Source organism: Chiroxiphia lanceolata, chromosome 2 (genome assembly GCF_009829145.1).
Source record: "Chiroxiphia lanceolata isolate bChiLan1 chromosome 2, bChiLan1.pri, whole genome shotgun sequence".
Lineage (NCBI taxonomy): Eukaryota > Metazoa > Chordata > Aves > Passeriformes > Pipridae > Chiroxiphia > Chiroxiphia lanceolata.
Window position 1 is genome coordinate 118,091,997 of NC_045638.1, and position 15,312 is coordinate 118,107,308.

General features: G+C 45.7%; 1 protein-coding gene across 2 annotated transcripts in view; it reads right to left on the reverse strand.

Annotated features, from left to right (window-relative positions):
* The window catches only part of DUSP27 (dual specificity phosphatase 27, atypical), a 31,972-nt gene extending 16,942 nt beyond the window's left edge, over positions 1-15,030 (reverse strand). For both annotated transcript variants that reach the window (XM_032680619.1, XM_032680618.1), the window contains exons 1-5: positions 14,895-15,030; positions 12,411-12,505; positions 11,257-11,488; positions 10,285-10,502; positions 4,889-8,183 (exon numbers count right to left, since the gene is read on the reverse strand). In XM_032680619.1, the coding sequence (XP_032536510.1) occupies positions 5,359-8,183; positions 10,285-10,502; positions 11,257-11,488; positions 12,411-12,505; positions 14,895-15,019 (3,495 nt within the window). In that variant the 5' untranslated portion in view covers positions 15,020-15,030 and the 3' untranslated portion in view covers positions 4,889-5,358. The remainder of the gene's footprint in view (positions 1-4,888; positions 8,184-10,284; positions 10,503-11,256; positions 11,489-12,410; positions 12,506-14,894) is intronic.
* Between the last annotated feature and the right edge of the window lie 282 nt (positions 15,031-15,312).

A 15,312-nucleotide genomic window follows, 5' to 3' on the forward strand; every position in this document is an offset into this window, starting at 1 on the left:
TTGGAAGTTTTCTTCACAATTAGAACAGAGAGAGATTTGACCCACTTTCATTTTTCTAAATGACAAGTGAAATTCCAGAGAATGGGTAGGTAGCACTCAAAGAGATTTTGCTGGAGCACATGAGCACGCAGTGTCTGTTTCCAAGCCCTCAACTATACTAATCACATGCTTTCAGTATCTCTGTTGGATTGTCTGTAAATTTAGGGAGGTCATGGATATCGTGTTTTCACATTGTAATGTCCATATTGAATGGACCCCAGCTAAACCCTTTAAGGAAGGGCAGGCAGTGCAACATAAGCAGCCCCAAATAAAACTTTTTGTCTCACCATTCACCCGGCTCTCCACCACAGCTAATGTGTACCCATTTCTCATGGAGCTGTAAAGGAAGGAAATGGTGCTAAACTCCTTTTCAAACGATCCAGTCTAAGCTGGTGCTGCACACAATAAATCACGTTTCCCTGAGGTTCCTGGATGGGGGAAATGGGCCATGGCCCCACACCTATCAGTATCAGGACGCAGGATGCGGCTGTTACAGGAGGAATAACGTGTTTCTGGCACATTTCCACTTCCTGCCAAACTTGCTCCTGCCACACTGAAGTCCCAGTCCAGCACAGATGTCATTTTATCATCTGTGTCCCACTAATGTCTCTCACCCTTGCCATTTCTCCCAATCCTCTTCGCATTTCTCACAGATCCGTGAGAAATCTTTAAATCTCCATCCTTCCCACAGAGGTTGCCTCATAACCTTTCCCCGGATTTTTATACATCTAAACAAATTACTATTTTGCTTTAGCCTTTCTGGCTTACATCTTACATCTTCCTGTCTCCATCCAGTGTGGGTCCCCTTCTCAATTTGCCTATTGTCTTCAGATCTCTTTTTGAACGTTTATCTCCTTGCTCTCCAGCTTTCATCACTTTCTTATTTCTTACTTCAAGCAGACCAGCATCAAATGGGTTTCTCTCTCATCTATCCCTCCTTAACTTCTTTGCTTCCCGTATCCTCTGAGCTTCTACACTGCTAAAGGACATTAAGGAAACAGAGCAGTGGAAATAAGAGGGTGGCTGTGGGAAAACACAGAAGGACTTCATGAGACTGAGAGGCTGAGCACTAAGATGGCAGGTGAAATTCAGGGCTCATAAATGTAAAGCACTACATGTAAGAAAACCTGACATAAAAAATGATGATCTTGGAGCTGACCACTGCCATCCAACAATAAGATTCTGTGTATATAATAAACAGTTCTATGAAAATATCACTGTGGTGCCCAGCAACAGCCAAAGAAACATGCAAACTGTTAGGAGTTAATAGGGAAGGAACAGAGAACAGAAAAAAGAAGGTCATTATGCCCTAGGATTAATCCCTCCCACACCTGCACCCTGGATACTGTGTGAGGATTTGGTCCCTCATCTCAAGCATGACAAAGAAGAACTAGAAAGGTGTTTGGAGAACAATGGCCAGGATAATGAGAGCCATGGAGCAACCCCTGTATGAGGAATGAGTAACTCTGGCTGAGAACCAGAGAGCTAAGGATGGGATTTAATGACAGAGAGGGGGTAAAATCTCATGGCACATGTAGATACTAAACAGATACTACACTGGCATTAAAGGCTAGTGGGCAGAGGGTTCAGAACAGAAAAAATAGGAGATGGCTTAGCATTCCATGTAGAGTAACTTGTGGGACTTCTTGCCACAGGAGATTACAGAGGCTAGCGGGTACAAGGCTATTATGGCTATAACTCAAAAATTACTAGGCACCTCCATACAAGGAAAACCTATTAAGGGCTATTAAATACAAGAATATCACACCTGGCTCAGGAAGTCCTTGAGTTGCAAATTATTAGAAGCTGGAAGATCATGCTGGGGAAATATCACTTATATCACTGCTCTTATATTCTTCCCTAGGTATTCGCTGTTGTTCTCTGCCAGAGACAGGATATTGAGCCAGGTGGACCTCTGGTCTGACCCCATACAGCCTTTCTGATGTTCCTGTGTTTATATTCTTAACTGACCGTATGGATGCTCCTTGCACTTTCACCTTCCACTACACAATGCCAAAAAAACGCCCTCCTTCCTACAGCAGCAAATTGAGTCTGAGCAAAAATATCAGTCCCAGCGCATCTTTGCTGAAAAATCCCTCCTAGATGAATTTGGGTACTTATTTACTCTTTTAATCTAGTGTCAGACTGGTGTCGTTGCTGAAAAACCATTCACTCTGCAGCTCTGGTCACCTGAAACAATCTGTGCAGACCTCTCCCCTTTCCACAATTCCTTATCTCCTTCTAAATTCTCATCTTAAAACCTGACTTTCTAGCCTGCCTTCAACCTCTCCATTTCTGTCTCTCCTGGTTATTGGTCTTATGACTGAATGCTTTAATATTTTCACCATGCAAGGTCTTTATGTCAGTGTTTCATGTAATTTATACCTGTGAGCTGGAGCCTTTCCCATCTTGCTTTCAAGCACTGGCCGTACACTGCACGGAGTCCAAAATGATCCCCACCCCCTTATTGCTTTGGGGGTTTGGCTTTATTAACAAGGATATAAGCAATAAGAAAATAAAGTTCAGCTATTTCTAAGGCTTCTCCCTCATGACTGCTCAGCCAGCATCTTAGATGGCCTCTCCCCAGCAAACCATTTTTATCTCCCTTTTACACAAGTGAACTAATAAGCCACCTACCTCAATGAGTCAGCAGAACCCACTTAACCCTTTCTCACAAGGGTCAAAACTCGCTATCAGGACGGTGTGGCTCAGACTTGTTACAGAACCATATTCTGCCCCTCGGTCTTGAATAATTTATTTGTGCAGCAGACCTAGATTAGTGTTTAAATCAAAATGCTGCCCAAACAAAGGCCGTGCTGTACAGTGCAAAATGAAACCAATTACCACATCATCCACTGCTCCTCTTTTACAGCGCGAGATGCCCCCTACAGTACTGCAGAGGACAGGCTTGTCTGCTGGGAACAGCCAGGCACAGGAAGAGGGAGAGGGATTTTTCAGAGGGAATCGGCCCTTTGATAAAAAAGTAAATTCAGTGCCAGAAGGTACTGCACACTTCCACTTTGATCCATCGAAATTTAAGACCTTTTCTAGGCTGAAATGAAAGCAAGCTCCAAATACGTCTATGCAGGGCTGTTTTCCACACAGAGCAACTTTACCAGGGATGAAGAGGAAAACGCCTATCCTAACACAAATTCCAGAAATTTAATATAAAATCTCAGAGCGTGGATCAAGGCCTGGAATTCCACTGCTTAAAAAAAAATAACAACTCACAGAGGTATGCAGAAACAAGGGATGCATTGTATTATATATTACATTGTAGTAGAAGAGCATTATAAACCTCAGAGCATCTCTGCGTGCCTGAAACATTAACAAGACCATGCCTCTTATGCACTTCAAAATGTAATCTGAGTTTACTAAAAAAAAACCAAAAAACCAAAACCAAGAAAGCAACCCACACAACTAAAACGTGTTCTTTCTCTTATTTTTCTACAACTGTTACTGTTCAATCACCTGATTCTGAGGCTCCATTTACCTGACAATAAGTAGCTATCATTTACCCCAGTCCTGGCTGTCAGAAAGAATCATCTTTATCTTCAGAGAAGCAGGGATAATGTCTAATCAGTGAGTTATAGTTGAGAGAAATGATTCTAAGTTTAGGAAGATTGCCAGCTGCATTTTGTTATCAGTAACCATTATTTAGATAGCGTTGCTGATGTGCGTAGCGTCACACAGACAGGGACAAAGAGCAGGCCCTTGCCCTGTGGAGCTTGCTGTCTGTATTACACAATTAAAACAGGGAGAGGGACTAGCATAATGGTAATAGTGAGCTCTAAGCATCACAGTGGGAGGGAGAGGAGATTACAAGAAAAAGAAAAACTTCCTGTGAGAGAGCACTACTGCATCATCCCTCCATTGTCGTTTTATATTCAGCTCTGCCAGAGGGCTTTGTTGTTTCAAAATACAGTCTGTACAGAGGAGGGAACAGATAATTCCAGAGTCAAAGTCAGTAGAAACTGGCCTATGTGTTTACAAGAGAGAGGTGGAGGACGTTGGTGACTGGTGACAGAGAGTTGGGTGCTTTGGTGCGTCAAAGACACGGTGTCACACAAGCCGCACAGGGGATGTTGAGGCAGGTCTGGTGGATCACACAAGCTCACCAGGCTCTGCAGGGCATGGAAGGACCTCAGGCTCCTAAGCTGGTGCACTCAGTTAACGTGGAGACTGTGCTTTCCCCTCTCCCTCTGAAAAGTGTACCCTGTGGCTCAGGATACGCATTAACTGAACGTGCCAACCAGACCTACCACCTCTCAAATCGAGCTTCCAGCTACCACCTTCACAGACACACAGCTGGTGCATGCTGCCTTATACCCATGCTCCAGTTACACACAATTTTATTTCGAGGTCAGTCTGTGTACCACTCTTCTCTTTTAAGGCAATCATGCTGAAAATTAACACACGACAATCTGACTACGAACACGAAAGCACGGACTTAGCTGAGCTGCATACATAAACCAAAGTGAAGTCAGTACTGAGAAACCCAGACTAACCTAAAACTAATCCTAGCCCTAACCCCATCTCTTTAACTACATCAAAACATGATTTTCAGATGGCTGTTAATATTACTGCATTTGTCCTTTGTTGACCCAAAGTTATTAGCAGGAACCAACCATAATGGAGCAGAGATGACTCTATCTAATAGAAAAGAGAAAAAATGGTGCCACAGGAATACATTCATTACTGCATTGAACTTCTAAAAAGGAGGCATCTTCTTTTTCCTAGCATTTTACTTTGCTTCTGCTACTTAGCAAAGTAAAACAGAACATGTATTTCCCCGAACTGTCTTATTTCTGTAGACATTCATAAGGCTGGTGCAGAAAATGGAGCCTACCTGGTAATATCTTCTCAGTGGCATAAAGTAAAGCTGATTAAGAGAGAAACATTCTTCAAGTTCCTAGAAAAGGCTGTTGGCTTCTTCCACTTATGATCAAAAAGATCCGAGAAAAAAATATGTCCAGTTTTTAACAACACTAGGAAATTGAAATAACCAAAATGGGATGTGATTGGTCTTCTGACTTGAGGTGCCACCGTTACTTGCTTTTGCTGCTGAAACATTGTCTGGCTCCTAATGGCTTCTAACATTGTGTTCCTACCTACATTGATCATTTAATTCTAGCATCTTCTTTCTGACAAGCCACAAACACTTGCAGAACTTGACCTCTTCCCTTCATCGCTTTTGATTAAGAAGAGAACTATCTGCAGGAAATGCCCTACAAACCACAAAGGATTATCAAAAATATAATGATGAGTGAGTGATTCAGGGACTCTGGCTCTGCTTGTGCTCCTGTAGTCTGATCTTGGTCACTCTTCCCTTCTCCGCTGGAGCTTTGCTGTAGTTTCTTCCAGTCGGCTTCTCCAAGCAGCAATAATGGCATCATCATCCATCTCTTCTTCCTCCTCTTTACGTGTGCTTCGCCTGTACTGAGAGCGCTGTCTAGATGCAAACCTCTCCTCGCTTTGCTCCACTTTTGCCTCCTTCTTTCCATCCTCTTCGGACTTCGAAAAGCTCTGGGTGAACTTTCTCTTTGCTCCAAATTCTGACACGTCTGACCTGGCCTCCTCCTCACACGCCTCCACGTGATGGGATCTGACTCGGCTCTGTGTAGACGGTTCGGGGGATTCAGAGTCAAAGGGTGGCTCAGGAGATCGGCTGAAAACATGCAGCTCTGGGCTGTTTTCCCTGGAACTTGTCTCACTGACCCTCGACCTTGTGAACTTGTACATCTTTTTGTCCTCTTTCGCAGACGCGGAGGAAAATCTTGACGTGGTTCTCAGCGAATCTCCTTTTGACTCGTAGGAAGAACAGCTGTCTACCTCTTCTCTTTGGGACCTGCAGAATCTGTAACTGGATGTCTCAGAATCCATCTGTCTAACTTTGGATGATCTGCTATATTTCTCTCTAGCTCTCTCAGTTTGTTCATAATAAGATGGTGGTTCTCTCTCTGCTTTCAGGCCATTGAGCCACTTGCTAATATCAGTCTCTATTTCTGACTCTCGTGCACCTGAGTTTGCAGGTTGACTGGACAGATCGAAGACTGTACCAGTTCTGTCAAAATCTGCTTGCAAGGGACGCCCATGGCTGTTTGTTGTACTCTCTGTGCCATCTTCCCTTTCATTTTCCTCTCCTTTGGTCACCTTTTTCTTGAATAAAGTGCTGCGTTTATTGTCTCTGATCACCTTTTCAATTTGATAATCTGACATTTTTTCTCTCATTTCCATTTGCATCTCCTTCTCCTTCCTCCTGAGTTTCTTGAGGTCAACATCATCAGCAAAGAGGCTGTACAGAGGCTTGCTCGTCTGTGTAGTCTTCATGTTTGAAGCAGTCCCTTCTGTCCTTGCGCTCCCGGAGGTGTTGCAGGACAGGACAGACTGAGACTCGGCCCGGCGCAGCTCCTGCTGGCGCAGCTGAGAGGCAGCCACAGATGAGCCGCTCCGAGCACTGAGCAGAGAAACCTTGTCATCATCATCTCCTCGCCTGCCCAGGTCTCCTGACAGGGAGGCCATCGCGGACGACGGACGGGACAGCATCATGATCTCGTTTTGCTTCTGAGCGATGGTTTCGCTGACCACGTTAGCGATCCAGTTCTGGATGCTTGCCATGGATATGGTGTCACCCGGACCAACCGGGAGGTTGGGAAGGGGTACACTCGGCATCTGAGGCTGCACTGCTCCTGTGCTGCTCCTGGTCCGTGACAGAGATGAATGATTTGTCTGCATGCTCAGGGCAGAAGCTGCATCGTCGGCACCATCTGCAGAAGGCGCCGAGGGCCAGAAAGCCGACAGGGGGATACTCCCACTCACTGTGCTGTCTGTCTCCCAGCTGCACATGGACTGGCTTTCCTCTAAAATCTTCTTTGAACGTTCGAGGAGCTCTACACGCCTCTGCCTCTTTTTAGCTGAAGCAGAATCCTCGGTTTTGGCAAACTCCACGAATTCCTCCTTGCTGCTTTCGCTGCCCACCTTCTTCTGCCGCTTCATTTTCCAAGCCTGGTAAGCAGTCAGGTCAATATCTGACAAACTCTTCCCTTCTGCTCCCTCCTCACCTGCCTGGTTGCCATCTTCTGCTGGAGATGGTGCAGCTGATGATGATGGTTCTAAATCCTTCTTGTGAAAGCCAAATTGGATCCTCTTGACCTTCCACCTTTCTAGAGGAGTCAGCTTGTCTTTGTTCTTTTGGCAGAAATTGTAGAAGGAGCTACTGTCTGAAAGCACGCTCTCCTCATCCACATCCCTCTCCTTTCTTCCCATTTCCCCACAATTTTTATTCTTGGAATGGTATCTCTGAGCAGCTTCCTTCTCTATCTCCAGAAGCCTCTGATTCCACATGTCCCAAGTGCTCTCAGAAGACATAGAGCCTGTGCGGCTCCTCCTCATCCTGCTAAAGCTACTGGCTTCCAGCTGCTTTTTCAGGGTTCGGATCTCAAAACTGCTCACACTCTCAACATCACTGAATTCACCTGGTGGGTAAGGTCTTCCTCCCATGCTGGAATCACCATCCTCCTCCCTGGCTGCACCCTCCATTTGGTATTTCTCATTTCTGCGCTGCCAGTCGTGGATCCTCTGTTCCACATCCTCATCAGACTGTTCCTCTTCCCGATCCAGATGCTTTGGAGATGCTCTTCTTTCATGGTTAACTCCTGGTTCCTTTGCAGACAGGCCTTGTTTTCTCCTCCATTCCTCATACAACTGTTCCTCTTCCTCCTCGCTGATCAGGGTGGAGCGTTTGGAAACCCAGCTGGTTTTTGACACTGACGAAGAGCTCATAAAACTACCCAGCATGCTGCTCGTGTCCTCCTCTTCCACTGTGATGGAGTGGGCTCGGGCTCCCACGACGCTCTCTGCGTCCCCAGCTCCAGACAAACGGGAAGAAGCCCCTGCACGAGCCACAGGGCTTTGACTGGGAGTCACTTCTTCGTCTCCAGAGTGCTCCAGCTCCCGCTCCTCCAGCAGCTGCTCGTTGAGCTCCCGCAGCTGTTTCAGGAAGCCGTCGTTGGGGTAAATGGCTCGTTTCTTCCTCAGAGTCATCAGAGCCTCCAGAATGGTCATGTGGTGGTAGATCATCAGGTAGGCAGCCACCAGCACGGCGGAGCGACTGATGCCCATCTCACTGCTGACCAGGACTCTGCCTACAGATGTGGAACAGGAAAGAGTTCAGCTATTTCCAGTCACAGACACGTGGTACATACGCTCTGATATGTAGCACAAAAGCATTCTCTGAATGGTGTTAAAAATTAGACAGATTATGTGTTTTAGTGACTGAAACCAATACTAAATATTTGATAGCTTTACCTTGATAAAATATGAATAAAAAGCACATTAGTTTCAAAAGCTGTGGGCAGGCACATTTCAAAACAAGCTAAATAATATTTGTAGTTTTGCCTACACACTTCACGTACTCAAATAGTCAAAAAGCTTATAACAGCTATTAGAAAGAGAAGCAATACAGTGTTCTTGACTTGCTGCCTGATATAGGGTCAGACATTAAAGCCTTCCAAGCTTGTTTCTCAATATGTAAAAAGGGAGATATTAGCATTAGCCTCCAGGAAGGTATTGGGAAGATAAGAGAATAATTTAGTTTTTCATAAGGCACATTATGGGGCTTAAATACAATTTTATATTAATTTGATTGGGTTTTTGCCAGAATCCAGATCAGTTTGGCAAGGTACCCTCAAATGTAGGAATATGTAGGAAGCCAAAGTCATAGTATATCTTTGAAAAGGATAACCAAACAACTGGCAGGAAAGAGCTGATTTTGATTCTGACAAACTGAAACAGCTGCTTCAAACCACTGGGACCCACTGTCCTGTAAAAGTAAGAGCAAGAATCAAAACTGAAGATCTGCTTTATTTCATGGCATTTACTACCTCTTGCAGAAAACCACACTTTGACACCGAAAAACGTTAAAGTTACTTTTATAGCAAATTACGGCTAAAGAAAAGCTTGGAAATATGAAGAGTGCAAATGAGGCATTGCCAATTTACAAATAACTGAAGTTACTGTTTCTAAATGTGTGATAAACCCCACTTTAATCAAATTGTTTGCGCTGAAACTTCATGGAGCCAGTTTAAACACCACCTTTCTGACTGCTGCTATGTTACCCCAAGTGTTTACCTATATGAACCTCTTCCTACAATCCTGAAATGTCTTTTACACCCTTCTTAGCACCAAAAGTCTTGGTTGCCTTCCAAGTACTTTACCGGGCAGTAAAGCCAATCTAACAGTTCACCAACAGGGGGAGATCTCCTTCCTCTCTTTCCTTTCAAGGCTCCTCTGCCTCCGTGCACCCTTTCCCGTGTCGGTTCTGCTACTCTACTACTGGCCCTTTAACGAGCCAGTTCAGATCACCAGCCCAGGGGAAAACCTTCTCTCTCCTGCTGGGCTGTCATTTTTGCTGGGTAGTGAGTTGAAGGGTCGATGAATGGCAGCAGCAGTAAGCACCTGGACTATGCCAAGGGTAGTAATGGGAGTTGTGAGGAAGAACACAGATAGGCAGTGTCCCACTTTGTGGTGCTGAGCTCTTAACACTGTCTCAACTTTCCTTGTGTACTAACAAAACTTGTCTTACTGTCACTTCTGCTAGGAGGTAATCTGTTGTCTCTCTACAATAATTAAATTAATTGACTAAATATATAAATAATATCACTGATCATAGTGTTCATTTCCATATTGAACTGTCCACTGAAGCTGCAGCTGAATGACCAGTGTGCACTGGAGGCCCACAGAATAACAGCTGCCATGGAGTTGGAGTCCAGCAAATTAGACAGACATCCAAAGGTTCAGCTCAGCTGTTTGGATTGTTCTAGTAAATCAGCCTGGTTTTTGCATCATGGCAAAACTGAAGCTTGCAGGGTACAGGAATATAACTATATATACTTAGTATTACATCAATATTAAAAAAATACATATCAGAGCAAGACTTCTGCTCTTTGCTGTATTAGGTTTCTTTCAAAGCAGCTGAGGGAGGTGACTTGCAGCCACTTTGAGTCTGAAAACACAGGGCTTGCAGCAGGGGCTGTTGGGCTCCCTCCCCTTACTAGTTTGCTCCCTCCTGTTTTGGATGAGGCACGGCAGGACAGGGAACAAGAGGTCACTGGTGCTGCATGCAGGGAATGAAGGCTCTGCCTTCTTCCTACCCCACTGCAAACGTGGCATTGGCTGTTTATCAGAGTAACGCTTCCACCCATAATTCCCAGGCATTCTGGAACCACTGCAACCTTCTCCCCTTACCCCTGTAAGTCAGCAGTGCTTCGTCAAGGAACTCTGCAGCCGGGCGGAAGTGTTTGGAGATATCCATATCTGGGAAATCATCCACCTCAATGCCCAGGTACTGGATATTGAGACCGTTGTAGAAGCTTGGTCCTGTGTAGACCCCTGTACCATGAGCTGCATTCAAGACGTGTGTGATGCCCAGTCTCTTCAAACGGCTTTTGTTCACCGCGACGCTCCTTCAAGAAGGAAAAAGAGACGTGAGGCACCAGTGCTCCTGTGGTGGGTAGGAGAGGAGCTGCCTGCTGCAAGGTCTACAGAACTCTCCATCCGTGTTACTCATCCAACATGTGGCTCCACTCACACCTTAATGTCCTGTGAGAGTCCTACAGGTATTTCTTTCCAGTACTCACTGGAAAAAGACAATGAGAAACCTGCATTCACCTGTAGAGCCACATGCTCTGTTTCCACTACAGCTTGATTTGAAACTCATGCTGCCATCCTGGGTTCAGGCTGTGTACTGATTTACCCACTTTTATCACTCCATAACTGATGCTTTACATTATATCCACTTCTAATTCTGTCTGGTCACTAACACAGGTGTCTCGGACAGCTGAACCATGGTACAGAAGTCTTAACTATCTCCACTTGACACGTGCTATGGCATTTCTTTTTTAACTCTCTTTGACATAATAAAGACTTCCAATTTCAGGGCCAAATTCCAATCAGAACAGTGGAATTTGGGCTCATTTGCCTTTTCCTCTCCTAAACTGCTGCAGCATCAAAATAGCACAGGAAAGCTGCTGATTCTATTCCAGAAATATTTACTTTACAGTGCATGGAGATTTCTACGAGCACAGTCTGAAAAACACTTTGGGGCTCTCTAGGGATGAAAGGAATTAGATACATGTAATACATGTTATGCCTTCGATGGTTCCATTTGACCCTTCACTGGGAATCTCACGCAACTCGATGGCAAAAGCCGACACTCACTTTTCTGCTATGAAGACATTAGGCCAGACTTCATCCACAGCATCCCTGGGGGTCTCCAGCCTGTCCTTCACGAGTGCCCTCTGCAAGTCCATCACACACGGCGTGTTAAACAAGCTGGTGTCATCAATCTTTTCCTTAACTCGGTTGTACAGGTCTTCCACCATCAGCTGCTGCGCAGACTCCAACATCCTGGGACACACTGAATCTACCCTCACCTCCTTTGTCTTCAGTTCTGGAATAAACTGACAGTGTAACTCAAAGCATGTAAAAACAATGCAAACATATGACCTGTCATTAGTTGTGTCTGGGACAGGCCTTCTGATTTACTATTTTTCCCCCAGAAACATCACACTGTTCTGTCTGCAATGTGTGCAGCACCTGCTTATGGGAAGAGCACATGGCACTGCCCTCTCAGTCCAGAGACCCACACTGGCCAAAGGCCTGGGAGTTAAGGGCACCCTTATCCCAGCCCCAGAAGAATGCAGCTGCTCTCTACACCTCCCTGAAGAGGGGAAGTAGAGAGGGAGCTGCTGAGCTCTTCTTCCAGGTATCCAGTGATCAGACAGGTGGGAAGGGTTCAAAGCTGCACTGGGGAGGTTAAGACCAGACACTGGGACACATTTCTTCACCAAGAGGGAGGCCAAACACTGGAAAAGGCCTTCTAGAGAGATGGTTGATGCCCCAGCCCTGTCAGTGTTTAAGAGGAGTAAAACAGTGCCCTTAATAATATGCTTTAACTTTTGGTTAGATAGCTGAACTCAGATGATCATTGCATTGTTTGTCCCTTACACCTGAAATACTCCTATTCTATTCTATTCTATTTCTATTTCTATTTCTATTCTATTCTATTCTATTCTATTCTATTCTATTCTATTCTATTCTATTCTATTCTATTCTAAATTCAGTTTGTTGCAGTGAGCAACCAGCACTCAAACTACATTCACCACTGCCACAGATTCACTGCACAACTTCAAAGGAAGTCACCAAACCTTTCTGTAAATTGTTATTTCTTTGTGATTTTCACCTCTACCTCAGGTGGGGTTCTCTCACAAAGGCTTTTTTATCATTTTAGGATCTCTGGATGACAAAAGGCAAAACTAGTGCAACTCAGGCCTCTATTACTTACACAGTTCTCTTATCCTTCCTCCTCTTACCTTCGCTGATTATTTGCTTGGCAGCCACAGCAGATGACAGATGGATTGGCTCCATGAAGATGCTCTCTGTATCAGTCTCTGATATCATGGAATACCTGCCAACCAACCACTGTCTATTAGGCAATGCCCTCCACTGGGATCCTACCCCCAGGACTTTAGCCCTTTGCACCCATTCCAGAGGGGAGCAGCAGGGAACTGGAGCACAGAGGATCCTTTAATTGCAGAAGGGAAGCCCCAGCTCTTCTCCCACCCCTCATTCCCACCCTGCTCTCCAGCATGGCACTACAGACTTTAAATATGCTCTTGGTATCCAGTGTCTGCAGGATGGAGACAGGTCTCATGGAGAGGAGCTTCATGGACTGGGAGTGCAAAACCAATGCCTGGTGGAGAAGTTTTTTGGGTGGAGAAGATCAGTGTCTGGTTTGAGACTGGGAGGGGGATGGATCACAAGGAGCAGTCTCACAAGTAGCTCTCACTTAGACAGACAGATAAAAACATTGTCCTAACTAGAATTCATTGAACAATTCAAAACACCAGATTACACCAGGGTGTTGGGTTTTCTCTCTGCTGGTTAACTGCCCACAAGCATCCTCTGAGTTACCACAAGCTGCGATGCAAGCACTGAGATTGAAGCCCGTGACTCTCTCCCTCAGCACATTGGTCACTTCATAGCATGAATCTGTGGTCAGTCTCTCCACTCACACAGTGTTTCACAGATTTCACAGAATATTCTGAGTTGGAAGGGACCCACAAGGATCATGGAGTCCCACTGTTAAGTAAATGACCTGTACAGGGATCAAACTTTGGTGTTATTAGCACCATGCTCTAACCAGCTGACTCAATCTCAGTGTTGTCCAACTGCAGTTCAGGAACCATTATGACACCCACAAGCACCTTTGAAGGGAGTTCTTTGACACACAGTGTGATTCACATAAGTTTTTGTTAATCAAAAAAGGGGTCGCAGTCTTGAAAACAACTATCTTTCCATCTCGGTCGACCTGTACAATCCAGGCACATCTGCTCTCATTTAGACCATCTTAACAAAATATTTTACAGAGCTTTTTCCCTCATCTACACCGTCTACACTTCCTTCCAAATAGATGGTACAGGTCATTAGGACAAGTTTGCTGCCATCACAGAAGCTCTGTGTACTTCCAACAGCGTTTATTTTTGTTTAATTAAGGCAGGTGAGGAAGGGTGATTAATACGCAGTCAGGGTGCAGCAGTGTCTGGAGAGCTGAACTGCTTTCATGCTCCAGAACCAAAACAGAGGGCACAGCCATTGGAAACCACTTAACAGGCTCATCTAGGTCATTTAGTTGAGTTCCAGCACTTGTCAACCGTGACTGAAAGTAATCCTTTTCTAGTTCTTCAAAGGAGTTTATGAGATGAGCAGGGGGAGTCTCAGTCTCATTTACTGGAGCTGACACAAATTAGCAGCTATGCCCTGCCTTCGATTCCTTTTGCTGTAAAGGTTGCCTCCAAGCTCAATAAAATCATAACAAGTGGTAATAACCTGCCACCACAGCCTCAACACATTTTACCTGTGGCTGCCTTGAGCATCTGTGAAACACACGGGTGCAGCACAGCCCAACCCTGGAGGCTTCCAGGGCCTTGTTCTGGATGGGATGGATCTTATCAACTTCATCACTGCTTTTATCATTGACAGAGAGAAAAAGGGGAGAAGAAAAGGAACAGGGAAGGCAAGGCAAGGGAAATAAATTGGAGAGGTGCTTCTGTTCATTTTCAGTGAGTGATGAGCAGATGGACAAGGATTTACCAAGTTGAATACATAATTTTTCTTTATGTTAGCTCAATGATCTTCCTCATCAATTCTGAAATGCTTGCAGTTAAATGCAATAAGCACTCTGTCTTGATTTTTCTGCAGTATCCCACAGTCAACAGGAAACATTTCATAATCTCCTACCTGTTCAGGGCCACTGGGGCAGGTTCTTTTCAAACTCAATCCCTTCCCCTTGCTTTCAGCTAAAGCATCTCAAAGGCTACAGAAAGCCCTGCAGAGCATTTTGCTTTAGGAAGAGTACAAAGGGATGTATTTTTCCTTGTATTAGGAGAAAACACATCTAATCATGCTTGTTTTGCTTGGGGTAACTCGATTTCTGCTTGTGCTGTTACAGCCTCCTGTTCAGTGCCTGAAGCCTGTAGCTAAAGTTGGCTCCGAACCAAACCCAAATCCGAAGACCCTTGGTCTTTCTGGGCTGGGAAAGCCTAATATTGACATTAAAAAAATCCACAAGTCCTTATAATGGACAGAACGATTTGGGAAGAGTTGAAATCGGATCAGAAGTTTCAGCATGGGGATGGATATGAGAGGGTGAGACAGGGAAGAGGGATGATACCACCCCACAGTAATGCAATTTGTCCCCCCCCCGTGTGCATGTACTCTCTCAGTGGGATTAACCAGCACAGGAGCCCTGTCTCCCACGTGCTCCCGGGAGGCCGTGGCAGTGGTCCTGTACTCACCGGCTGGGCGAGGGGCTGCGCAGGTAATGGGCCTGCACGGCCTTCACGTCCGGGCCCTCCTCCTCCTCCTCCTCCTCCTCCTCCGGCACGGCCGGCTCGCTGTCCGAGTCCCTGCCGCTGGCCATGGCGGCTGCCAGAGGATCCGCTGCACAGGGAGCAGGGCAGGAGGGAGAACCATTACAGAGGCCATTCCCAGCTGTGGGGCAGCAGGGATGGGGGGTACAGCAGAAGGGGCTCCCACATTTTGCTCCTGTAAGGAGCCCTGGCCACGAGGCATCTACACTGGTTCCTCCACCGGGGTGCCTGCCATTCCCAGGGCCTCACGCAGCTCCCTGGCTGCTGCCCAGCGAGCACCAGTGCCCTCCTTGCCCGTGAGTAAGGGTGCAGGAAGGCCAGGAAGGAAGGGGTGGAGGGGCAG